Source organism: Pristiophorus japonicus, chromosome 12 (assembly GCF_044704955.1).
Source record: "Pristiophorus japonicus isolate sPriJap1 chromosome 12, sPriJap1.hap1, whole genome shotgun sequence".
Classification (NCBI taxonomy): Eukaryota; Metazoa; Chordata; class Chondrichthyes; family Pristiophoridae; genus Pristiophorus; species Pristiophorus japonicus.
The window spans coordinates 96,455,668-96,483,207 of NC_091988.1; the positions used below are offsets into that span (position 1 = coordinate 96,455,668).

A 27,540-nucleotide genomic window follows, 5' to 3' on the forward strand; every position below is an offset into this window, starting at 1 on the left:
CGTGGATTAAAGGTAAGCTTTCAATTCACGTCGAAAATCACTTCAGATTACAGGTGAAGGAGCCGTTTCTGGCCCTAACGGGCCTCGCGCCACCAGCTACAGAACAACACACGCACCCCGCGCAGCGCTGTCCCGCTTCTGGGCGCCAACGGCCGGTGACGTCCTATATATAGTCGGCAGCCACATGATCACCATCACGCGCTGCAACCCGCCCTTTCCAAGTAACGTCCCAACCACACGTGACCTGTTGCCCCGCCCCCTCCGTGCGCGCAATCGCCGATCGACCCGCGGCCCCGCCTTTCGGCCAGCGGACGTAACGTGCCCGCTCCCCGGCTCCGCCTCTTCCCGGTACGTCATCAGTTGCCATGGTGGCGCTGCGCTTTCCAGGCCCCGGATGTGTGGGTGAGGAACCTGCCTTTTCCTCACTTACAACGGGACAGCAATTGTCAGCATTGGTTCGGGAATTAGGGCCCGCCGCTGAGGTATGTTTTCCCATGTCCTGTGATTTGTTAAATATTATAAACACTGGTGGAATTGTGTGAGTGTTCGGCCCGGGCTGGGCAGCTTCAAATGATCATTTTCAGCATTTTGTCTCATTTTAGATAAAGTGTATTATTATTTTGTTGAAGGTTTCACCATTCGAGCTGCAGTATATCAATATCTGAGATATGAAACATTAGAACATTCTTGCCCAGTTATTGCATGAAGGGCTATGGTTACATGAGGTACTAAAGCCCCAATATCCACATCCAATCCCACTTCCCAGCAAAAACAAAGCCCCCCTTCCTTTCCCATTGTTCCCTATCCCGTGTAGTGAGAGAAACTACACTCAATTTCAAATGCATCTTACAAACTGTTCTGGATGTAATAATTGTAGGTGTCAGTTTCCCTCATTTGATAGAAGGTTTTGGGTCCAAGACCCACTTTATGAATTAAGCCTATAATCCAGGTTAACATTGCAGTGCAGCAGGACTTCAAATGTGAGGCATCACATCTGAGCGTGATGCTCTGTGCATCCAATGCCGTATACAAGATGGCCCCTGCATGGTTATTAGAGTAAGGTCCCAGATTTCCCCGTTCCCCCTTAGTCTGCTCACACTGAGACCAGTGGCATTGTGCCCCACTGCTGTCCTAACTGAGACCTGCCTAAAGCTCGTTAGCATCCGGCAATTTGAAAATAGCCCTGGAGTGACCTCAAGAGGAAGTGTCAGCCTTGGCATCGTTGGGACCACCCTCGCCTCTGAGTCAGAAGGGCATGGGTCAAGTCCGACTCCAGAGACTTGTGCACAAAAAAAATCTAGGCTGATACTCCAGTGCAGTGCTGAGGGAGTGCTACATTGTCAGTGGTGCCACCTTTCAGGTGAGATGCCCCCTCCTGTGGATGTAAAAGATCCTATTTTGAAAAAGAGCAGGGGAGTCATCCCCAGTTTACAAGCCAGTATTTATCCTAAAATGGATTACTTGGTCATTATCACATTGCTGATTGTGGGACCTTGCTCTGTGCAAATTGGCTGCCGTGTTGCCTACATTACAACAGTCACTGCACTTCAAAAAGTACTTCATTGGCTGTATAGGTCTTTGGGACATCCAATGGTCATTTAAGACTAAATAAATACAAGTCTTTTAAAGAGAAAAATAGCTTTTAAAAAGTGAGCAAGAGACAAAGAACTGAATTGCTTGCCAATGCTATCATTCTAATACCGTGGCTAATTTATTGGCAGTACAATGAAATATCACTGCAGTAGGGGCATATTTTTTGTAGAAGGTAATGCAGGAATTTTTGATATTTAATACTGGGAATGATTAGAGTACCCTAACAGATTTACGTTGAGTACTGAAATTTGAACGTGCCAAAATTATAAGTTAAATTACAATTGAGGCAATCTTTTTTGGAGCATTAATTTTCCTGCTCCACTATCTCTAGCATGCTTTGTAGGTACAATAATCGATAGAGTTTCCTAAAATGCTAGAGGCTTAGAATTCCCATAATGAAGTTCTACCAACTTGAGTGGTTTGAAATATTTAGGCACTATCCAATTGCAATGTCAGTCTTCCATTATTCCACTGGCAAATGGTTACATCTAACACCAATCTCCTTTATACACACAGCTAAAATGGCAGACGACAGTATTGCATGTATAATGAAAAGTCCGATTGCGCTACAGACTGGGGATATGAAAACAGACTCGGCATAACCCGGAGTGTTTGTAATCGAGGTGACTTTTCCACGGAAGAGAATCATTAATGTATGTGAGTCTTGTGCCTCTCAATCGTATTCATTATTAAAGGGAAAACTGAAAATGGAAATATCCATGGTTTTCTACATCATATTAAAGTATATAATCAGCAGATTGTATTCAAATGTCTTAAGTTGTAGTTTCAATGATTATCTGTAAACCTGGCCAAATGACAGATGTGCACAAACGCTTGGTGAAAGATGTAGGTTTTAATGAGAGTCTTGAGGAGAGAGATGCTGAGTGGTTTAGGAGGACATTTTAAAGCATGGGGACTCGGCAGCTGAAGTCACAGCTGCCAATGGTGGGGCGAATGTAGGGGGAGATACACAAAGGCCAGAGTCAGAGGAGCAGAGAGTTCAGGAAAGAGGGGCTTGCAGGGCTGAATGAGGTTACAGAAATGGGAAGAGATTTAAACATGAGGATGAGAATTTTAAATGTGAGCCAATGTAGCGAAGACGAGGTGGAGACAGGCAATGGAAGTTTGTGATGAAGAAGCTATGGAGTTTGGAAGCTCAGATTGGCGTCAAATAGGACACCAAAGTTGCAAACAGTCTAGTTCAAGCTGAGACAGTGGCCAGGGAGGGGGATGGAGTCAGTGACAAGGGAACGGGGATCGTGGTGGGGACAGGAGACAGTGGCTTCAATCCTCTCAATGTTTAGCTGAAGGAAATTGTGCTCATCCAGGACTGGATGTTGGACAAGCATTCTGATAACACAGAGCTGGTGGAGACTTCGAGTGAGGTGGTGGAGCTATCTCTTATCAACAATAACTTGTATTTATATAGTGCCTTTAATGTTGTAAAATGTCCCAAGGTGCTGCACAGGAGTCTTATCAGTCAAAAAAATAATCGATACCAAGCCACTTAAGGAGAAATTAAGGGAGATGGCCAAAAACTTGGTCAAAGAGGTAGGTTTTAAGGAGTGTTTTAAAGGAGGAAAGGGAGGGGCGGAGAGGTTTGGGCAGGGAATTCCAGAGCTTAGGGCCTAGGCAACAGAAGGCACAGCCACCAATGATTGAGTAATTATAATCAGGGATGCTCAAGAGTGCAGACATCTCTGGAGTGGGTGTGGGGTTGGAAGAGATTACAGAGATAGGGAGGAGCGAGGCCATGGAGAGATTTGAAAACAAGGATGAGAATTTTGAAATCGAGGCATTACTTAGCCAGGAACCAATGTAGGTCAGTGAGCACAGGGGTGATGGGTGAACGGGACTTGGTGTGAGTTAGGACATGGGCAGCGAGTTTTAGATGACAGGTTTACGCAGGGTAGAACATGTGAGGCCATCCAGGAATTGGAATAGTCAAGTCTAGAGGTAACAAAGGCATGGATGAGGGTTTCAGCAGCGGATGAGCTGAGGCAAGGGCAGCGACATGCGACGTTACAGAGGTGGAAATAGGCGGTCTCAGTTATGTCATGGATATGTGGTCAGAAGCTCATTTCAGGGTCAAGTATGACACCAAGATTGCAAACAATGTGGCTCAGCCTCAGACAGATATTAGGGAGAGGGATGGAGTCAGTGGCTAGGGAATGGAGTTTTTGATGGGGATCGAAAACAATGGCTTTGGTCTTCCAAATATTTAATTGGAGAAAATTTCTGCTCATCCAGACCTGGATATCAGCAAGCAGGAAGGCTTTTCTGGAGATGCTCACACTACAGTCAGATAGGTAAACGTAGAATCAAGAGGGGGCAGTCCCACCGAGCTGGACAATGGAGGAGAGTTGTTGGAGGAAGATGGTATGGTCGATTGCGTCAAAGACTGCAGAGTGGTTGAGTAGAACGCCGGGGGAATAATACACCATAGTCATAGTCTCAGAGAATGTCATTCGTGACTTTGGTTGGGACCATTTTGTTGCTCTAAACTACCGTTGCACACTAATGTGTAAGATCTGTGAGATCTGACAGAAGAGACCTGTCCGTGACCACAACAAACACGCTGGGTACAGGTATATTGTAAATAAGCACAACAGATTTTATTAAGTGGTTTACTTCCAGTACAAAGAAATAATACTCAACAAGGCGATAGTTGACACCTCAACGGAAGCCCACTGAGTGACTGCGGTGCTGCCTCTTGCTGTGTTCTATTGACTGTTGTCCTCCTCCAGTCTTCCTCTGTGTTTGCGCTGCTTCCAGAGTTCAATAGTGCTATTCTTATACCTTTTTCCTCCCATTCAAATGTTGTAAAAGTCTGCAACTGTTGAAGCCTTACAATACATCATTCTAAGTCTTCTGCCTTTGACCTTCTTTGTTATCTCTATCCTCCCTCCCTTTCTGTAGAATGAATCACTTCTCCGAGAACTATTATACAGACAACTTTACACTCAATTCATTATTAAGCTTGGCTTTGCAAAATTAGCATAAGAAATGGTGCATGCTGCATACCTTTATCTTAACTAATTAATATTCTGGCCTTGATCATTCTAGTTCTAAATGAAGCTTGTATCAGCAGTTTCAAAAATGGTTAACATAATAATGGCTCAATCTACCATCACGCTTTACTTTAAAATGGTTAACATAAGCTTACATGCATTTAGTTAATGTTATATAATAGTTAAACCAAAGCATTATTAAAACACTATCAGAACATGCAGATAAGTTTCATTTTTTTTTAAATCCAATTTCGTTCCAGATCAACTCTAACGCCAAAGATCACTTTGCGCCAATGTGTTTGATCTTAGGCCAAAAGGCCGAGAGGCGAAGTTGCACCGTTCCTGGGAATATTGCAATACCAGGTCGGTGCACGGAGTGGACAGGGCATGCCCAAAAAAATAAATAAATAAAATAAAAAAAATTAAAAAATTTAAAATTAAAAACAAAAAAAATGCAGATAAGTTTCATCTTACAAATGCCAACTGTTTCAAAAAGCATATTGGTAAAATTCTTGAAGCTTGTTAAATGGTCAATCTTCTCAGCTGGGAATTGAAGGTGAGGAACAGTAAATTATTTTTTTTAAAAAGACAAAAGTTTAACTACAAGTGCATTGAAACAAAAGGCTGACCTCTATCCCATTCGTCTCTGCCATTAGGGGTGACATCCTCGCCCAGTCCAACTCTGTTGTTGGGAGAACGCTATCTTTTAATGCGGAGCGGATCTATTGTGTCACATTTGTTTGTAATGTGGTTGAATTGTAAGCTGTATTTTTTAGTTATATACTTGTAACATCTAACCTGTTGCTGCAGGCAGAGTGAATACATTGTTTGACCAATTCACCTTGATATGCTCCTTTTCTCTCAAATATTTTTAAACTCTTCCAAATTTATCATGTTTAGCTTCTGTCAAAATGTCCTGTCATTTGTTTTAATTGTCTTTTTTAGAACTTTTCTTCCTTCGTTTGAAGAACTTGTGATGTCCCCCATTCAGCTGACTCTTAACCTTATGTTGTATTACTCTTCACTGACCAGCTTCAGAAAATCACATTTAAGAATTATTACACTGCTTTCTTAACGGTACGTCTTCAACGCCGAGTGACCGTGGAGTCTGACAGGAAGCTGTTGAAGTGGAAGACCTGCCTGAGGAATATGTGCCTGATGCCCAATCCCCACACTGAGAACGGAGCACAGGACTACTTTTCCATCTATAGACATCAGGTGAGGTTTGACTCTAACTAAGTTTGTTTCAACAGACTGACTGTTATTGTTTCATCTTAACTCTTTAATACTCGAGCTACTGCACATCAGAGGTTGGATAAATCCACAATTGGTTGCCAGTGCTATGTTTCAACCTTAATCTCCAGTTATTATCTCCAACTATAGCAATATTTTTCAATTTCCCAAACTAACCTTCTTTGTAGCATCACTGAATAATTTTACCAATTTTGTGCCAAATTATGGGCAGTATTGTGCAGTGACCCCACACCCACTAGGCATTAGATTGAGGCTACCTAAACACGTTTCACTTTAGACTCTTGGAGCTAAAAATTCGGTTGCCTCAGCGCCTCGCGTTAATCACAACAGAGGAACAGCGTTCCTAAACCTCCCGGGGTGATAAGGAAAGGTTCAGCAGGTGGCTAGTTATGAAGTGAGATTTGTTAAATTTACATTATTATTCGCATTTATTTAACTTTGTTTACTGTTTACGCGTGTTGAAATGACTTCCCTTGCATTTATTTTCACTATTCAGGTGGGCCAACCTCTCCTTTAGGCGCTAGAATTCCAGTTTCCTCGCACCTGAATTTCAGCAGCATCCTGTGATATCGCCCTAAGAATCAGGGTTAGCGCCCTAAGACGAGCCCTTAACGTTGCACTCCCATCTTGGGGCGCTAATAGTGAATATCCCGGTTGGAGGCGGTAAACATCGGCCGGCAGTTTCAATGCCTCAAATTTTTACCCATGCAGTTAGACAATGAAGTAGATTAGGGACAGACCCTGAGGAGGTGCACAGAATAAACCAGAAGTTCCTAACCCAGCGATCCTAACTTTCCCTGCTTTTAGTGCCTTTGGGTTGGTTTGCAAGCAAAGCAAAATATTTCATTGTAACCTGTAGAGTCACTGCAGGACATGTTTAAAACCAATCTAATCCGAGCAGCTCCACTGGGTAACCAGGTGTAAGGATATCTCAAATGGTAAGTCCCATGGAACGAAAAAAGCAACGGTACATTCGACAAGGCAGGTGATCTTTACCATGTTACAGTTTTACTGGGTATTTTATGGAACTAGTTTCACTCTCCACTGTTAAACAGTGGTTCCCTTAATCAGACCTTGTCCCCTATGTTCGAGAAGCTGTACCTTTTCTGTAATCTTCCCTTGCAGGGTCTTGTGACTCAGACAGGCAATTACCCTATTTACAGTAATCTGTTGCTGGATTAGATACAAGCTCCCACTGCAACACGACACCTACTTTGGAATAGTGGATATTAAACTGAAACCAGGTTTTACAGCCGAGATCTAATAGATTTATTTGCATTTAGAGATCAAAAGTATACAATTTGATTAATACTGTAAATACAATCGATAAATATGCTTACGTTGCAAAAAGTCTGTAATAGGTCAATTACTCTTTCTAAGAACTCCCAGTATGACCATTAAAGAAATATGATCGCTCATTTCTAAAGACGAAGTCCTGCTTACTGACACGGTGAATTCAATCTGTTCAGTCTTGTTAAACTTTCTGTACCAATGTGTCATACAATGTCTGTCCCTCAAGTAGGGAAGAACTGTTTCACTGAAAACAAATTAATTTATTAACTTACTAATTCTTCTCAAGTTGCGTTTTTCGGACAAATATATTACATTCACATTTACCAACCATCTGCGTTTGGATTGGACAACATTTTCGACCCCTGCCCACACTGCGCTCATGTAGAAGCAGTGAGACAGTCCGCATCCACTGAGCAAATAAAAGCACTCTTTTAAAATTAAACAACTGATATCGTTTTAACAGAACTTCCATTGTTGGTGTTTGGTCTGTGCTGGCTGGTATCCACAGCAACCTTACTGAAATCAGGAGCTCACCATATGAAATTGCAACTGCAAATCCCTTTCCAATAGCAATCCTCGAGAAAGATGTTTGGTATCATGGCTGGTGACAAAACGTCAGAGGTTAACATTTCTATAGAGAGTTACTAACCACATTTGGAGTGTGTTAACTAGTATTGGTCACTGCCTGCAAAAAGGTACAAGTGAATTGAAAGACCATCTACGGTGCGACATGGATTAGATCCGAGCGATTAGAAGAGAAGTTCAGAGTCTGATTTGTTTACATCAGTATAAAGATTCTGGAGATAATTTGACAAGCTGGAAAAAATATGAAACCCTATATTACATTTGAATTAAAGATCTGAATCTCTTATTAAGATGGAGAGTGATGAAGTTAATTCAGAAACTAGGGTCCTGAACTTAAGGAAAGGTAACCTTGATGGTATGAGGCGCGAATTGACTAGATTAGACTGGCAAATGATGCTTAAAGGGTTGATAGACAATGGCAAACCTTTAAAGATCATATGAATGAACTTCAACAATTGTACATCCCTGTCTGGATGTAAAAATACAACGTGAAAGGTGGCTCAACCGTGGCTAACAAGGGAAATTAAGGATAGTGTTAAATCCAAGGAAGAGGTATATAAATTAGCCAGAAAGCAGCAAACCTAAGGACTTGGAGAAATTTAAAATTCAGCAGAGGAGGACAAAGACTTTAATTAAGAGGGGGAAAAGAGAGTACGAGAGGAAGCTTGCCGGGAACATAAAAACTGACTACAAAAGCTTCTATAGATATGTGAAGAGAAAAAGATTAGTGAAGACAAATGTAGATCCCTTGCAATCGGATTCGGGTGAATTTATAATGGGGAACAAAGAAATGGCAGACCAATTGAACAAATACTTTGGTTCTGTCTTCACGAAGGAAGACACAAGTAACCTTCCGGATGTACTAAGGGACCGAGGATCTAGTGAGAAGGAGGAACTGAAGGATATCCTTATTAGCCGGGAAATTGTGTGAGGAAAATTGATGGGATTGAAGGCCGATAAATCCCAAGGGTCTGATAGTCTACATCCCAGAGTACTTAAGGAAGTGGCCCTAGAAATAGTGGATGCATTGGTGATCATTTTCCAACAGTCTATCGACTCTGGATCAGTTCCTATGGACTGGAGGGTTGCTAATGTAACACCACTTTTTATAAAAGGAGGGAGAGAAAATGGGTAATTATAGACCGGTTAACCTGACATCAGTAGTGGGAAAATTGTTGGAATCAATCATTAAGGATGAAATAGCAGCGCATTTGGAAAGCAGTGACAGGATTGGTACAAGTCAGCATGGATTTATGAAAGGGAAATCATGCTTGACAAATCTTTTGGAATTTTTTGAGAATGTAACGAGTAGAGTGGACAAGGGAGAACCAGTGGATGTGGTGTATTTGGACTTTCAAAAGGCTTTTGACAAGGTCCCACACAAGAGATTGGTGTGCAAAATCAAAGCACATGGTATTGAGGGTAATGTACTGACGTGGATAGAGAACTGGTTGGCAGACAGGAAGTAGAGAGTCGGGATAAACTGGTTCTTTTCAGAATGGCAGCAGTGACTAGTGGAGTGCCGAAGGGCTCAGTGCTGGGACCACAGCTCTTTACAATATATATTAATGATTTAAATGATGGAATTGAGTGTAATATCTCCAAGTTTGCAGATGACACGAAACTGGGTGGCGGTGTGAGCTGTGAGGAGGACGCTAAGAGGCTGCAGGGTGACTTGGACATGTTAGGCGAGTGGGCAAATACATGGCAGATGCAGTATAATGTGGATAAATGTGAGGTTATCCACCTTGGTGGCAAAAACACAAAGGCAGAATATTATCTGAATGGCTGCAGATTAGGAAAAGGGGAGGTGCAGCGAGACCTGGATGTCATGGTTGATCAGTCATTGAAAGTTGGCATGCAGGTACAGCAGGCGGTGAAGAAGGAAAATGGTATGTTGGCTTTCATAGCAAGGGGATTTGAGTATAGGAGCAGGGAAGTCTTACTGCAGTTGTACAGGGCCTTGGTGAGGCCTCATCTGGAATATTGTGTTCAGTTTTGGTCTCCTAATCTGAGGAAGGACGTTCTTGCTATTGAGGGAGTGCAGCGAAGGTTCACCAGACTGATTCCAGGGATGGTTGAACTGATATATGAGGAGAGACTGGATCAACTGGGCCTTTACACACTGGAGTTTAGAAGGATGAGAGGGAATCTCATAGAAACATATAAAATTCTGACCGTACTCGAGAGATTAGATGCGGGAAGAATGTTCCCAATATTGGGGAAGTCCAGAACCAGGGGACACAGTCTTAGGATAAGGGGTAAGCCATTTAGGACTGAGATGAGGAGAAACTTCTTCACTCAGAGAGTTGTTAACCTGTGGAATTCCCTGCCGCAGAGAGTTGTTGATGCCAGTTCATTGGATATATTCAAGAGGGAGTGAGATATGGCCCTTATGGCTAAGGGGATCAAGGGATATGGAGAGAAAGCAGGAAAGGGGTACTGAGGGAAGGATCAGCCATGATCTTATTGAATGGCGGTGCAGGCTCGAAGGGCCGAATGGCCTACTCCTGCACCTATTTCCTATGTTTCTATGTTTATTTTTAAATGACTTTTTTGAGAATGTTTAAACCCATCAAGACTCACCCAGTGTTATTTTAAGCACTTGGAGGTCAGTCATACCACGGGACCGATGCAAACGAAAGCTCCCTGTCCATTGGCTCAACAATATGCTTTAACCTCAGTTTCAGAACACCAATGCAACATTAATGTTTACCACACCTGCCATTCTTGTTGTCTCTCAGATCACCTTTTTATGTGTGTGCTGCAATCATAGGTGTGTGTGGAGATCCACAAATGGAATTTACGACCATTTATTTTGGATTTGTCCTTTAACCCAGAGTGCTATGCTGCATGTTTATTGAAGAATCGCTTCCTGAAGTGCCTGCTGCCACAATGCTGTAGAAATAGCCCCATTTCGATTGTGGAATAGTTTCTATACTACCTGGATCCATTTTAAAACAACAGTGCACATGTGAATTAGTACGCACTTGTTGCTTACAACTTCAAAAAAAAACTATTTTGCTGAGTTTAGTAACTTCCCCAACAGCTGAGAAAATCAGTACAAGCTAACAACAGCAAAATACATACATACAAAGAAGGACAGGAAAAGACAAACTTCTCCATCGAGACTGTCCCATTCCAGCATGGTGTAACTTAAACACGCCATCAGCCCCCAACACCTTCCCTACAATCGCTTTCTTGATCTGTAAGGGAGAATAGAAACATAGAATCCACTCTATCTAGGCCTCTCATAATTTTATACACCGAAATTAAATCTCCCCTCAGCCTCCTCTGTTCCAAGGAAAACAACCCCAGCCGATCCAATCTTTCCTCATAGCTAAAGTTTTCCAGCAACATCCTTGTAAATCTCCTCTGCACCCTTTCTAGTGCAAACACAGCCTTCCTGTAATGTGGTGACCAGAACTGCATGCAGTACGCAAGCTGTGGTCTAATTAATGTTGCGTACAGTTCTAGCATAACTTCCTTGCTCTTGTATTCTATGCCTCGGCTAATAAAGGAAAGCATTCCCTATGTCTTTTTAATTACCTTATCGAGCTGCTACCTTTAAGGATCTGTGGATATATACACCAAGATCCCTCTGTTCCTCCACACCTCTCTGTATCCTCCCATGCATTGTGTATTCCCTTGCCTTGTTGCTCCTCCCTAAATGCATTACCTCACACTTTTCCAGATTGAATTCCATTTGCCACTTTCTGCCCAACTGACCAGTTTATCGATACCTTCCTGCAGTCTGCAGCCTTCCTCCTCACTGTCGACCACATGGCCAATTTTTGTATCATCTGCAAATTTCTTTAACTTGCCCCCTACATTTAAGTCCAAATCATTAATATATACTGCAAAAAGTAAGGGACTGAGTACTGAGCCCTGTGGATCCCCACTGGAAACAGCCTTCCAGTCATAAACGCTCGCCTCAACCATTACCCTTTACTTCCTGCCACTGAGACAATTCTGGGTCCAATTTGTCACTCTCCCTTGGATCCCATGGGCTTTTACTTTTTTGATTAGCCTACTATGTGGGGCCTTGTAAACGTTGTCAAATGCACTGCCCTCATCGTCGTTCCTTGTTACCTCTTCAAAGAACTCAATCAAGTTCATCAGACATGACCTTCCCTTAACAAATTCATGCTGACTGACCTTGATTAATCTGTTTCTTTCTAAATGAAGGTTTATACTGTCCCTCAGAAGGTGTGAGCAGCTCCGCTAGCCTGTTAATGACCAAAGGTTTGGCTCCTCTAGTGATGGGCTGCTTTGTGTTTTTGTTGCTGTCCAAGGCAGAGGCTGAAAACACCTCTTTGGTGATGGATTTTGCTCCAACTTTTGAAGTTTGCTGCCAGCTTTGGAGCTGCTGTTGACAGCAAATAGGCAATGTAAGTGCATTACTAGTGTGCCAGCATGTCATTAGAATTTCTCTGCTGCAGTAAGATAATAGGATTTTGTTGGGCGTTTGTGTGCACGTTGTAAATTGACTGACGACATAAATTGGCCTTAAACTGTAGATGCTGTTTGAACCAGATGATGTAATGACAGTGCGCCTGATCCTGCGGCAGCCGTCTCCAGTTTGGCTGAACTTTACAGTGGAAGACATCAAAATGTATGAGTGTGACCACGACAAGGATATAAGTATCAGTTCTGCGTATCTCTTAAGACAGTCACAAGAGAAATATTTAAAACCTGCCTTTCAGACAACATAACATAAAATTGTAACCCATATAATATGTTGATTCATGACAATATAAGTGACAAAAGATAAATACAATTTATGTAATTTGATCCCAGGAGATGCTTTCTCACACCCTGACATAGTGACTGTCTAATATTTAACTGAAAGTTAACATGCTGGTACAGCAAGCAATTAGGAAAACAAATGGTATGTCAGCCTTTATTACGAAGGGATTAGAGTGCAGGAGTAAAGAAGTCTTACTACAATTATATAGGGCCTTGGTGAGACCACACCTGAATAATGTGTACAGTTTTGGTCTCCTTACCTGAGGAAGGATATATTTGCCTTTAGAGGGAGTGTAACAAAGGTTCACCAGACTTGATTCCTCAGATGGGAGGGTTATCCTATGAGGAGAGGCTAGGCCTTTATTCTCCAGAGTTTAGAAGAATGAGAGATGATCTCACTGAAACATAAAATTCTTACAGGGCTTGACAGGGTAGATGCTAGGAGGATGTTTCCCCTAGCTAGGAAGTCTAGAAGTAGATGTCACAGTCTCAGAATAAGGGGTCAGCCATTTCGGACTGAGATGAGGAGAAATTTCTTCACTCAAATGGTTGTGAATCTTTGGAATTCTCTCCCCAAGAGAGCTGGGGATGCTCAGTTGTTGAATATATTCAAGACAAAGAGCGATAGTTTTTTGGATACTAATGGAATCGAGGGATACGAGGAGAATGCGGGAAAGTGGAGTTGAGGTAGAAGATCAGCCATGATCCCCTGCTCCAGTTCTTATATTCTATTCTCACACCTCAGCTCAAGAACTAGCACATATCAGTTCCTGTCATGGGCTCACGAAAAGAAAAAGTTTTAGGACCTTTGAGTCATATCATAATGCATCAACTAGTAACTAAATAATGTGTATGTGTCTTCTTGGGTGTGCAGTTGAGAAATTGAACCAAGTTGCAGTCACACTGCCATAAAAACAGAAAATACTGGAAATGCACACACTAGAAATGCAAAGCTAGCCTTTCCATCTACAAGGCACAAGTCAGGATGGTATACTTTCCACTTTCCTGGATGAGTGCAGCTCCAATAACACTCGAAGTGTAACACCATCCAGGACAAAGCAGCTGCTTGATTGGCACCCCATCCACTATCTTAAACATTCACTCCCTCCACCGGTGCACAGTGGCTGCAGTGTGTACCATCTACAAGATGCACTGCAGCAACTCGCAACGGGTTCTTCGACAGCACCTTCAAAACCCACGACCTCTGCCACCTTGAAGGACAAGGGCAGCAGATGCATGGGACGCCACTACCTGCAAGTTCCCCTTCAAGTCACACAATATATCTGCGTTCCTTCATCGTCACTGGGTCAAAATCCTGGCACTCCCTCTTTAACAGCACTGTGGGAGTACCTTCACCACAAAGACTGCAGTGGTTCAAGAAAGCAGCTCCCCACCACCGGGTCGAGGGCAATTGGGGATTGGCAATAAATGCTGGTCCTGCCAACGACACCCACAGCCCGTGAATGAAAACAAAATCTGAAAATAAATACAAACTGGTTAAGGTTTTGGGTGAAGACTGTCCTTCAGAACTGGAGACAAGTAACTCAAGAGGGCCCTTTCATTGCACCGAGAAACATTGAGGGAGAGTGGAATACATGAAATAAAAGTCGAGTGTCAGATAGATACTATTATAAAGAGGCAAATAATGGGTTTACTAGTCTGCCATTAGTCATTTTACAAAGCTGAGAAGAGATGCAAAGGTGACATTCAAAAGTCAAATTATGGAACGACAGAAAGGTAAACGATGAGATAAACAGCTCCAAAATTGAAGAGAATAAACATAGAAAATAGGTGCAGTGCAAGAGTAGGCCATTCAGCCCTTCGAGCCTGCACCACCATTCAATAAGATCATGGCTGATCATTCACCTCAGTACCCCTTTCTTGCTTTCTCTCCATACCCCTTGATCCCTTCAGCCGTAAGGGCCATATCTAACTCCCTCTTGAATATATCCAATGAACTGGCATCAACAACTCTCTGCGGTAGGAATTCCACAGGTTAACAACTCTCTGAGTGAAGAAGTTTCTCCTCATCTCAGTCCTAAATGGCTTACCCCTTATCCTTAGACTATGACCACTGGTTCTGGACTTTCCCAACATCGGGAACATTCTTCCTGCATTTAACCTGTCCAGTCCCATCAGAGTTTTATATGTTTCTATGAGATCCCCTCTCATCCTTCTAAACTCCAGTGAATACAGGACCAGTCGATCCAGTCTCTCCTCATATGTCAGACCTGCCATCCCGGGAATCAGTCTGGTTGAACCTTCGTTGCACTCCCTCAAAAGCAAGAACGTCCTTCCTCAGATTGGAGCGGCAGTTGGCGAGAGGTGGGAGCAGTGTCGGAGCGGCCTATAAAAGGCCCAGCGGGAGCTCGAGTACCAGCGGCAGTTGGTGAGAGGTGGGAGCAGCGTCGGAGCGGCCTATAAAAGGCCCAGCGGGAGCTCGAGAGTCAGCGGCAGTTGGCGAGAGGTGGGAACAGCTGGTGATTGGTGAGTAGCTTTTCTTTTTATTTTTTATATCAGTAAGTGAACTGTAACATTGTTATTACCAATTTAAGGGTATCTAAGAGTTAAGGCATGGCAGGAGAGCTCGGTCACGTGATATGCTCCTCCTGTACCATGTGGGAACTCAGGGACACTTCCGGTGTCCCTGACGACTACGTGTGTGAGAAGTGTATCCGCCTCGAGCTCCTGACGGTCTGTGTTACGGAATTGAAGCTGAGGGTGGATTCACTCTGGAGCATCCACGATGCTGAGAATGACGTGAGTATCATGTGTAGTGAGTTGGTCTTACCGCAGGAGAAGGGTCCACAGACAGATAGGGAATGGAAGACAGCAGGAAGAGCAGTGCAAGGAAGGTAGTGCAGAGGTCCCCTGTGGTCAACCCCCTGAAAAACAGATACACCGTTTTGAGTACTGTTGGGGGGGATGACTCATCAGGGGAGGGTAGCAGCAGACAAGTTCATGGCACCGTGGCTGGCTCTGCTGCACAGGAGGGCAAGAAAAAGAGTGGGAGCGCGATAGTGATAGGGGATTCAATTGTGATGGGAATAGATAGGCGTTTCTGCGGCCGCAACCGAGACTCCAGGATGGTATGTTGCCTCCCTGGTGCAAGGGTCAAGGATGTCTCGGAGCGGGTGCAGGACATTCTGAAATGGGAGGGAGAACAGCCAGTTGTCGTGGTGCACATTGGTACCAACGACATAGGTAAAAAAAGGGATGAGGTCCTACGAAACGAATTTAAGGAGCTAGGAGCTAAATTAAAAAGTAGGACCTCAAAAGTAGTAATCTCGGGATTTCTACCAGTGCCACGTGCTAGTCAGAGTAGGAATCGCAGGATAGCGCAGATGAATACGTGGCTTGAGCAGTGGTGCGGCAGGGAGGGATTCAAATTCCTGGGGCATTGGAACCAGTTCTGGGGGAGGTGGGACCAGTACAAACCAGATGGTCTGCACCTGGGCAGGACCGGAACCAATGTCCTAGGGGGAGTGTTTGCTAGTGCTGTTGGGGAGGAGTTAAACTAATATGGCAGCGGGATGGGAACCAATGCAGGGAGACAGAGGGAGACAAAAGGGAGGCAGAGGCAGGAGACAGAGGGGAGATGGGGGGGGGGGGGGGTGGGGGGCGGAGAGGTCCGGGGCGGGGAACAGGAAGGGCCACTGTGTGGCAGAATTCTAAAAGGACAAAGGGTGTTAAAAAAACAAGCCTGAAGGCTTTGTGTCTTAATGCAAGGAGTATCCGCAATAAGGTGGATAAATTAACTGTGCAAATAGATGTTAACAAATATGATGTGATTGGGATTACGGAGACGTGGCTCCAGGATGATCAGGGCTGGGAACTCAACATCCAGGGGTATTCAACATTCAGGAAGGATAGAATAAAAGGAAAAGGAGGTGGGGTAGCATTGCTGGTTAAAGAGGAGATTAATGCAATAGTTAGGAAAGACATTAGCTTGGATGATGTGGAATCTATATGGGTAGAGCTGCAGAACACCAAAGGGCAAAAAACATTAGTGGGAGTTGTGTACAGACCTCCAAACAGTAGTAGTGATGTAGGGGAGGGCATCAAACAGGAAATTAGGGATGCATGCAATAAAGGTGCAGCAGTTATAATGGGTGACTTTAATATGCACATAGATTGGGCCAGCCAAACTGGAAGCAATACGGTGGAGGAGGATTTCCTGGAGTGCATAAGGGATGGTTTTCTAGACCAATATGTCGAGGAACCAACTAGGGGGGAGGCCATCTTAGACTGGGTGTTGTGTAATGAGAGAGGACTAATTAGCAATCTCATTGTGCGAGGCCCCTTGGGGAAGAGTGACCATAATATGGTGGAATTCTGCATGAGGATGGAGAATGATACAGTTAATTCAGAGACCATGGTCCAGAACTTAAAGCAGGGTAACTTTGAAGGTATGAGGCGTGAATTGGATAGGATAGATTGGCGATTGATACTTAAGGGGTTGACTGTGGATGGGCAATGGCAGACATTTAGAGACCGCATGGATGAACTACAACAATTGTACATTCCTGTCTGGCGTAAAAATAAAAAAGGGAAGGTGGCTCAACCATGGCTATCAAGGGAAATCAGGGATAGTATTAAAGCCAAGGAAGTGGCATACAAATTGGCCAGAAATAGCAGCGAACCTGGGGACTGGGAGAAATTTAGAACTCAGCAGAGGAGGACAAAGGGTTTGATTAGGGCAGGGAAAATGGAGTACGAGAGGAAGCTTGCAGGGAACATTAAGGCGGATTGCAAAAGTTTCTATAGGTATGTAAAGAGAAAAAGGTTAGTAAAGACAAACGTAGGTCCCCTACAGTCAGAATCATGGAAGTCATAACGGGGAACAAAGAAATGGCAGACCAATTGAACAAGCACTTTGGTTCAGTATTCACTAAGGAGGACACAAACAACCTTCTGGATATAAAAGGGGTCAGACGGTCTAGTAGGGAGGAGGAACTGAGGGAAATCTTTATTTGTCGGGAAATTGTGTTGGGGAAATTGATGGGATTGAACGCCGATAAATCCCCAGGGCCTGATGGACTGCATCCCAGAGTACTTAAGGAGGTGGCCTTGGAAATAGCGGATGCATTGACAGTCATTTTCCAACATTCCATTGACTCTGGATCAGTTCCTATCGAGTGGAGGGTAGCCAATGTAACCCCACTTTTTAAAAAAGGAGGGAGAGAGAAAACAGGGAATTATAGACCGGTCAGCCTGACCTCAGTAGTGGGTAAAATGATGAAATCAATTATTAAGGATGTCATAGCAGCGCATTTGGAAAATGGTGACATGATAGGTCCAAGTCAGCATGGATTTGTGAAGGGAAAATCATGCTTGACAAACCTTCTGGAATTTTTTGAGGATGTTTCCAGTAAAGTGGACAAAGGAGAACCAGTTGATGTGGTATATTTGGACTTTCAGAAGGCTTTCGACAAGGTCCCACACAAGAGATTAGTGTGCAAAGTTAAAGCACATGGGATTGGGGGTAGTGTGCTGACGTGGATTGAGAACTGGTTGTCAGACAGGAAGCAAAGAGTAGGAGTAAATGGGTACTTTTCAGAATGGCAGGCAGTGACTAGTGGGGTACCGCAAGGTTCTGTGCTGGGGCCCCAGCTGTTTACATTGTACATTAATGATTTAGACGAGGGGATTAAATGTAGTATCTCCAAATTTGCAGATGACAGTAAGTTGGGTGGCAGTGTGAGCTGCAAGGAGGATGCTATGAGGCTGCAGAGTGACTTGGATAGGTTAGGTGAGTGGGCAAATGCATGGCAGATGAAGTATAATGTGAATAAATGTGAGGTTATCCACTTTGGTGGTAAAAACAGAGAGACAGACTATTATCTGAATGGTAACAGATTAGGAAAAGGGAAGGTGTCATGGTACATCAGTCATTGAAGGTTGGCATGCAGGTACAGCAGGCGGTTAAGAAAGCAAATGGCATGTTGGCCTTCATAGCGAGGGGATTTGAGTACAGGGGCAGGGAGGTGTTGCTACAGTTGTACAGGGCCTTGGTGAGGCCACACCTGGAGTATTGTGTACAATTTTGGTCTCCTAACTTGAGGAAGGACATTCTTGCTATTGAGGGAGTGCAGCGAAGATTCACCAGACTGATTCCCGGGATGGTGGGACTGACCTATCAAGAAAGACTGGATCAACTGGGCTTGTATTCACTGGAGTTCAGAAGAATGAGAGAGGACCTCATAGAAACGTTTAAAATTCTGACGGGGTTAGACAGGTTAGATGCAGGAAGAATGTTCCCAATGTTGGGGAAGTCCAGAACCAGGGGTCACAGTCTAAGGATAAGGGGTAAGCCATTTAGGACCGAGATGAGGAGAGACTTCTTCACCCAGAGAGTGGTGAACCTGTGGAATTCTCTGCCACAGAAAGTGGTTGGGGCCAATTCATTAAATATATTCAAAAGGGAGTTAGATGAAGTCCTTACTACTCGGGGGATCAAGGGGTATGGCGAGAAAGCAGGAAGGGGGTACTGAAGTTGCATGTTTAGCCATGAACTCATTGAATGGCGGTGCAGGCTAGAAGGGCTGAATGGCCTGCTCCTGCACCTATTTTCTATGTTTCTATGTTTCTATTAGGAGACCAAAACTGTACACAATATTCCAGGTGTGGCCTCACCAAGGCCCTGTACAACTGCAGTAAGACCTCCCTGCTCCTATACTCAAATCCCCTAGCTATGAAGGCTAACATACCATTTGCCTTCTTCACCGGCTGCTGTACCTGCATGCCAACTTTCAATGACTGATGTACCATGATACCCAGGTCTCGTTTCACCTCCCCTTTTCCTAATCTGCTGCCATTCAGATAATATTCTGCCTTCGTCTTTTTGCCACCAAAGTGGATAGCCTCACATTTATCCACATTATACTGCATCTGTCATGCGTTTGCCCATTCACCTAACCTGTCCAAGTCACCCTGCAGCCTTTTAGCATCCTCCTCACAGCTCACACCGTCTCCCAGCTTAGTTTCATCTGCAAACTTGGAGATATTACACTCAATTCCTTCATCCAAATCATTAATGTATATTGTAAATAGCTGAGGTCCCAGCACTGAACCCCGACTCTCTGCTTCCTGTCTGCCAACCAGTCCTCTATCCACATCAGTATATTACCCCCAATACCATTTGCTTTCATTTTGCAACCAATATCTTGTGTGGGACCTTGTCAAAAGCCTTTTAAAAGTCCAAATACACCACATCCACTGGTTCTCCTTGTCCACTCTACCAATTACATCCTCAAAAAATTCTAGAAGATTTGTCAAGCATGATTTCCCTTTCATAAATCCATGTTGACTTGGACCGTTCCTGTCACTGCTTTCCAAATGTGCTGCTATTTCATCTTTAATAATTGATTCCAACATTTTCCTCACTACTGATGTCAGGCTAATAATTACCTGTTTTCACACTCTCCTTTCTTAAAAAGTGGTGTTACAGTAGCTACCCTCCAGTCCATAGGAACCGATTCAGAGTCGATAGACTGTTGGAAAATTATCACCAATGCACCCATTATTTCTAGGGCTACTTTCTTAAGTACTCTGGGATGTAGACTATCAGGCCCCGGGGATTTATCAGCCTTCAATCCCATCCATTTCCCGAACAGAATTTCCTTCAGTTCCTCCTTCTCACTAGACCCTCGGTCCCCTCGTATTTCCAGAAGATTATTTATGTCTTCCTTCGTGAAGACCGAACCGAAGTATTTGTTTAACTGGTTCGCCATTTCTTTGTTCCCTATTATAAATTCACCTGAGTCTGACTGCAAGGGACCTATGTTTGTTTACACTAATCTTTTTTTCTTTACATATCTATCGAAGCTTTTGCAGTCAGTTTTTATGTTGCCAGCAAGCTTCCTCTCATACTCTATTTTCCCCCTCCTAATTAAACCCTTTGTCCTCCTCTGCTGTGTTACAAAATTCTCCCAGTCCTCAGGTTTGCTGCCTTTTCCGGCCAATTTATGTGCCTCTTCCTTACATTTCCCTTGTTAGCCACGGTTGAGCCTCCTTCCCCGTTTTATTTTTACTCCAGACAGGGATGTACAATTGTTGTGTTCATCCATGTGATCTTTAAATGTTTGCCATTGCCTATCCACTGTCAACCCTGTAAGTATGACTCGCCAGTCTATTCTAGCCAATTCACGTCTCATACCATCGAAGTTACCTTTCCTTAAGTTAGGACCCTAGTCTCTGAATTAACTGTGTCACTCTCCATCTTAATAAAGAATTCTACCATATTATGGTCACTCTTCCCCAAGGGGCCTCGCACACAAGATTGTTAATTAGTCCTTTCTCATTACACATCACCCAGTCTAGGATGGCCAGCCCGCTAGTGATTTATGAATAGGCAAATAGCTACAGTCTGATGTTGCTGAAGTTTAGACTGGAGGACTGCGCGGAGTTTAGACTGGAGGACTGCGTGGAGTTTAGACTGGAGGACTGCACGGAGTTTAGACTGGAGGACTGCGTGGAGTTTAGACTGGAGGACTGCGCGGAGTTTAGACTTGAGGACTGCGTGGAGTTTAGACTGGAGGATTGCGCGGAGTTTAGACTGGAGGACTGCGCGGAGTTTAGACTGGAGGACTGCGCGGAGTTTAGACTTGAGGACTGCGTGGAGTTTAGACTGGAGGACTGCGCGGAGTTTAGACTGGAGGACTGCGCGGAGTTTAGACTGGAGGACTGCGCGGAGTTTTGACTGGAGGACTGCGTGGAGTTTAGACTTGAGGACTGCGCGGAGTTTAGACTGGAGGACTGCGCGGAGTTTAGACTGGAGGACTGCGCGGAGTTTAGACTGGAGGACTGCGCGGAGTTTAGACTGGAGGACTGCGCGGAGTTTAGACTGGAGGACTGCGCGGAGTTTAGACTTGAGGACTGCGTGGAGTTTAGACTGGAGGACTGCGCGGAGTTTAGACTGGAGGACTGCGCGGAGTTTAGACTGGAGGACTGCGCGGAGTTTAGACTGGAGGACTGCGCGGAGTTTAGACTGGAGGACTGCGTGGAGTTTAGACTGGAGGACTGCGCGGAGTTTAGACTGGAGGATTGTGTGGAGTTTAGACTGGAGGACTGCGCGGAGTTTAGGCCGGAGGATTGTGTGGAGTTTAGACTGGAGGACTGCGTGGAATTTAGACTGGAGGACTGCGCGGAGTTTAGACTGGAGGACTGCGCGGAGTTTAGACTGGAGGATTGTGAATTTCCAAGGGGAATGATGAGATCCTGGCCTAGCTTTTCTGATTGTAGCCCCGCCAGGGCTACGGTCGGCACTACAAATGGAAAACTTGGCCGACTGTTCCTGAAGCTTGGGTTGAGGTTGGCTGGAGCAGTGTCAGAGGCCAGACCAAAAAGGTTGGAGTGAAAATGGGAGAGGGGGCTTTCAGACATAATGGAGATGCTTTTGGACTTCCCAATATACAGTAACTACATAAGAACATAAGAAATAGGAGCAGGAGGAGGTCATACGGCCCCTCAAGCCTGCTCCGCATTTAATACAATCATGGCTGATCCAATCATGGACTCGGGTCCACTTCCCTGTCCGCTCCCCATAACTCCTTATTCCCTTATCGGTTAAGAAACTCTGTGCAGTACTTGCAGCACAAGCTGTGTAGTTCATGACACTTTGCACAGCAATTTGTTAAACCTAGATGTAATTTTTTTCCCCACAATCCCAGGGAAGCCTTGCATGCACAGCGCAGATCAGTAAATCTGCTGAGCTGCCAACAGTATTCAGTTCCGAGCTGGTTGAATGCAAGCTCTTGGAAAATCTCATCAATAATACCACATTTATAGGGGTAGACAGGAACTTCGAGAGAAGAAAATGGCTGAATCATCACCATTTTTATGACTAAATGTCAAAAATGTAATAATTACAAATTAAATAAAACATAACTTGCATTTTCACAAAATTGACTCCATAGTACATTCCCAGCAGATTCCAACCATAGTGGGCTAACATAATCAATGTCAGCTTAGTGACTTTACTCCTGGTTCCAATTAAAATACCTGTAGTTTAAAAAAGAAATACGGTCATCGTAGCATGTTGATTCATGCACAGTTTTCTTTTAAACTTCGCTGTGTTTTTTAATCACATCAAAAGGAACCAAATCCTCAGCAGGTCTTGTGAAAGTAACAGCTGAGATAAAAGCAGGTGCCAGGCATTCTGGCTGCTGCCATCTTTTCTCCCCGCTGTCAACTAGAAGATAAATAGGAGCAGGAGTAGGCCATTTGGCCCTTTGAGTCTGTTCCACCATTCAATCAGATCATGGCTGTAAGGAGTTTACCCGTCCTGCTGCAGATAGGTTTTGCGGGTCTGCCAACAAGTGTATTACATTGATATGTGTTGGGTTAGTAAGGCCTAATTTGTGGAACAGAAATTGCGCCGAAAACTTACCTCGCGATTCTCCGATATCTGTAGACCTGTTTCCAGCTCGGCGCGGTGCAGCAGGAGCTGCTGGGGACAGAGCTACAGCCCTGCGCCAAAAACAGTGCCGGCAGCTGCACGCGTGTGTAGTAGCTCCTGGCCCTCCCAGCGCGTCCTGTCTCCGGGCGACGACCCTATCCCTGACCGAATGGACGTCGCCCCTATTCCGGGCCGAGTGGCCTGACAGCCCTTGCCTCTTCCGCGGCGCCCCGCCCTACATCACCCGGCCTCTCGCTGGGGACGGGCCCCGCCAGAAGGCGGCGGCGACAGGGCCCACCCAAAGTCCTGGGCGGCGGTCCGGCAGCTGCTGGGGGCGGGCTCGCTCGAAGTCCTTGAAGGCGGCGTCGGGGCGTCCAAAGTTCTGGGCGAAGTTCCGGCATCTCCTGGGAGCGGGCTCTGCCAAACTCCTCGGCGCCAGCGGGGTCTGCCCGGCATCTGCTGGGTGGGGGCCCGTCCCAGCAGGCTGTTGGAGGGCTCCCGGTGCTGCAGTAGGTGAATAGAAACTTTAAATTTTTTATTTATTGATCGATTTTTTATTTTTTTATTTTTTTATTAATTTTTTTGATTGATATATTGATTTATTTATCATTTATTATTGATGGCTCTTTATTTGTAAAAATTAAGTGTTTAATGCTTGTAAAATTCTCTGACTTCCCTCTAACTCCTCCCCGCCGCCCCCCCCCCCGCCCAATCTCTCGTTCCCTGCGCCTAATTTATAAAGTGTAGGCAAGGTTTTTCTTCGCGTATAAAAATCTACACTTACTCCATTCTAAGTTTTTGCTGCCTAAACTTGCAAAACAGGCTTAAGTGGCTGGTAATGCCTCCTTTTGAAGAAAAAAACTGTTCTAAAACGAAACTATTCTAACTGACTAGAATTGGAGCAAACTAAATGCCGAGAATTGCAATTTCTAAGATACTCGATTCTAAACTAGTTGCTCCAAAAAAATAGGAGCAACTCAAGCCGAAACTTGAGCCCAGAGAGTGTGTTTCCACTTGTGGAAGAGCAAAGTTAGAGGCCATCAATATAAGATAGTCACCAATAAATCAAATAGGGAATTCAGAAGAAACTTCTTTACCCAGAGAGTGGTGAGAATGTGGAACTTGCTACCACAGGGCGTGCTTGAGATGAATAGTATAGATGCATTTAAGGGGTGACTAGATAAACATATGAGGGAGAAAGGAAGAGAGGGTTATGCTGATAGAATTAGATGAGGAAGGATAGGAGGGGGCTCGAGTGGATCATAAACACCAGGATGGACCGGTTGGGCTGAAAACCTGTTTATGTGCTGTATATTCTACGTAGTCCCGGGATAGATCTGGTCTCATCTGTGATGCAATTAGACTAGCAATCATAATTTAGACAGTTGGTTGGCTCAAAAACAGCCCTTAAGTAGCGAGAGTCAGGAAAAAGTAGGTAAAGGGTTTAAAACATTATTCAGGTGGGAAGGATAGGAACAGGAGATGGGCATTTTGCCCTCGAGCCTGGTCCGCCATTCAATGAGATCTTGGCTGATCTGTGACCTAACTCCATATATCCGCCTTTGCCCCACATCCCTTAAAAATCTTTGGTTAACAGAAATCTATCAATCTCCGATTTAAAATTAACGTTGATCTAGCATTCGCAGAAGAGTTCCAAACTTCTATCATCCTTTGCGTGTAGAAGTGTTTCCTAATGTCACTCCTGAAAGGTCTGATCAGATAAGATAGATACGGTAGAATAATATAAAATAATAGTTAGAAAACAGAAATTTGCCGAATGCCTCGGTATCATGCTGGGCCATACAGACCACAAGTTACACTCTGGAACTCATTGTCGATGCTGCAGTTGGGCTTAGTATTTTTGGGCCAGTGAAGGGGCGGAAGAAAAGCATCGCTACTGCTCATTACTCTCCGTGACCCTTGCTGGAATACGTGTGTTTGCATGTTGGATGGGAACTGATTAGGCTCGGCTGTGATGCCTGCCACGCTCGTACGGTCTGCTGACTGGTCATTTTCAAGGCTCACAGATGAATAATGGACAGCTGGGTGAAGACTATCTGAGCCTGTGGAACTGTACCCTAAGGAGTTGTACTCTGTTTGTAAGAGTCAATCGGCTAGAATTTCAGTTGTCGGTAAACGGTAGTTTTACGCCAAAATTACCGTTTTCGCTGCACTACCATTTTTAGGCCTAAATTTCGGCCTTTATGTCCAGGTGTGCATCGGTAAAGTCGGCTTTGCACGAGGATTCGCGGCGCAAACCACGAGTTTCGGTAACTTTAATCCAGGGCCGGTGGCACTGCAAGAGAGGCCTTGGGAGGGGGATGGGGGGGGGAACAATAAAAACTAAAATAGCAAAAAACATTCACAAAACCCTTGCCTACTAAATCGCTGAAAAAGAATTAAAAAATAAAAACTTTAACTTACCTTTTTTTCAGGTTTTCATACTTACCGCTGCTGGCTGGGCTGCACCGACAGGTTTGACCTGTCGGTATTCTGGGTATGGCGAAGAGTGACGAAAGTCCGACGGTAACGCAATCCGCGGCGTTACATCTCTCCCCGGTCGTACGTGGAAGCAACGCCGCAAAAAAGTGCCCGAAGATGCTGCAGACCGGGTTTTCGCCGCGGAGGGTCAAATCGCGGCAAAAATCCAGTCGCAAACTCGGCGAAATTCTGTGATAGGGGAATAAAATTGGGAGAAAGACAGATAACAATGGGAAGGAAGAAAAATAAAGATGACCATTGAAATGTTTTTAACTTTTTTATTTCGTGTTCTACCTGTGTTTTATGTGCACTTTCATTCTATTGGGTTAATATTCCAGATATAAAACCAGTTTCAGTAACTATGATTGTAACATTGTTTATTTCAGTGATACATGCATAAAGCAAAAACAGCAGTGGACCTGGGGAATTCCTTGGATCTGTCAGAAGCTAAGGGTTAAAGGTATGCAGCCCAACTAAATAAAGTCAGTATTTCTTTAATAACCGGTTGTAACATGTAACTATTTCTATTTTACAGAAGGTGCAGGGACCATGGCTTTCTCAGCTCACTCCCGAGCGACCTTTGAACTTGAGTGATGTGAGTATGATGCAGATTTTTACAGCTGCAACTACGACGGGTCCATTCAGCTTCGGAAAGAGAAAAGGGTTTCCACCCAAAAGGCTAAGCTGCTGCTCCTTTATTCAGATGTTCCTGAATCCACAAATGTATTTATCCGGTTACTGTGGCCTATAAATGAATGTCGGGTATCATCCGTGTTACTCGTGTTACCTTGTTCTCCTTCACTTCCGCAGCTGGCGTCGTTTGTCGTGAATCCTTGCAGTACCATCAATGCTGAGACTGTGCTGAAACTCGGGCTACATTTCATTCCCACACACAGTTATCAAAGCTCAGTGCAGCCAGTAGAGATTTATCTTGCTGTTCCAGTCCATGCTCAGCCACCTGGTAGGTTCCCCCATTCAGTCAGTTTAGAAGGGCAGCATGTAACTTACCCATACGGACCAGAAGGTCCCAGGTTTGATTCCTGGTCTGCGGCAAGTTAATTGATTTCAAGCCGGGTCAGCAGTTGGCATTACAATTGGTCTCACCAACCCTGGACTAGGAGAGGAAAATGAGCCAATGTTCCCGGCTTTTGATTGGTGTCCTGTGGAAGTCGAGCTCTGCTGTGATGCTGCAATTACCCCGCCAGCATTCACTACAAAAGACTTGTGTGTGAATCGTGGCCACTCTGGAGACTGACCGATAGTGGAGCCATACCACGGCAAGGGGGCATTAGCTTCAGAAGAGTAGTGGCCTTGCAGACTGCCCACTGTGAAGGGGAGGGGCGTTGAAGCGTGCCCACTACACGGAGCATCTGCGTAGCGCTGCAGTACTCGGCCCAGTAGTGGTCCGGGACCCGTCCCTAAAGGAACTGGAGCACGTGAGATTGCGCTCCACTTTGAGGAGCACTGAATTCAAGTAAGCAGCAAGGGCGAGACATCTGCAACGGGTGCAGGAAGTCCCAGCCCCAGGAGGTTACCCTGACCAATCGGGGCGCAGGGCAATTTTGGACACCTTGTGTGTGGATGTCAGCGGAAGACAGGATTGGAATATGCTACGATAGCCTCTACATGTCACCAGCTTGCCACGCTCACTGTCCAGACTCGTACATGAAGAATGCCACGGGCAAAGTACAGGAAGATGATTCACACCTGTAGAACTGTAGTTCAGGAGAGAAGGAAGGATTGTTGAAAGAGAAAAAAGGCAATGAATTGAAATGCATTCAGAATATGAAGGAGTCAGTCTCACCAGGCATTTCCTATGTCCTGCCCACAGGTGGATGGTTCCTACGATGTCAACCTGCTATCCTACACCTGATTGGCACATCTTGTAGGACTGTTCCTGCTGGGAGATGGGAGGATTCAGAGCACCTGGTTTGTGACTGCATGCAGGTCGACATGAAAAGTACTTGATGCCCCAACTGAACATTGAAGTGAAATGGGAGCTAGTTTTCTGCTATTTGAGCTCATTTCAAACTGTTACTGTATTAACTTCACTTGCATTTTATATGTACAAAGTTAATAAACGTAATGCACTGTTATTGTAAACATGTTGTAGTAGAAAGAGCCATTATTAAGCTTTGCAAGTTTTTCAGATTAGTTGGACCCAAAATCTGGAGC

At 44.6% G+C, this 27,540-nt stretch overlaps 1 protein-coding gene across 1 annotated transcript; it reads left to right on the plus strand.

Moving 5' to 3' along the window:
* Positions 1-362: 362 nt before the first annotated feature.
* LOC139276963 (uncharacterized) lies at positions 363-26,668 on the plus strand. Its single transcript, XM_070894961.1, has 5 exons — positions 363-482; positions 5,637-5,822; positions 12,257-12,376; positions 25,901-25,960; positions 26,176-26,668. Exons 1-5 carry the CDS (start codon positions 366-368, stop codon positions 26,422-26,424), a joined length of 732 nt encoding a protein of 243 aa, XP_070751062.1. The 5' UTR covers positions 363-365; the 3' UTR covers positions 26,425-26,668.
* Positions 26,669-27,540: the final 872 nt, after the last annotated feature.

Bases quoted from the DNA above. Each gene is read 5' to 3' on its own strand.
- LOC139276963 (XM_070894961.1), top strand. From the start codon at position 366: ATGGTGGCGCTGCGCTTTCCAGGCCCCGGATGTGTGGGTGAGGAACCT. The intron at 483-5,636 runs GTATGTTTTCCC...TTCACTGACCAG, and splicing joins AATTAGGGCCCGCCGCTGAG to CTTCAGAAAATCACATTTAA. The intron at 5,823-12,256 runs GTGAGGTTTGAC...CTTAAACTGTAG, and splicing joins TTTCCATCTATAGACATCAG to ATGCTGTTTGAACCAGATGA.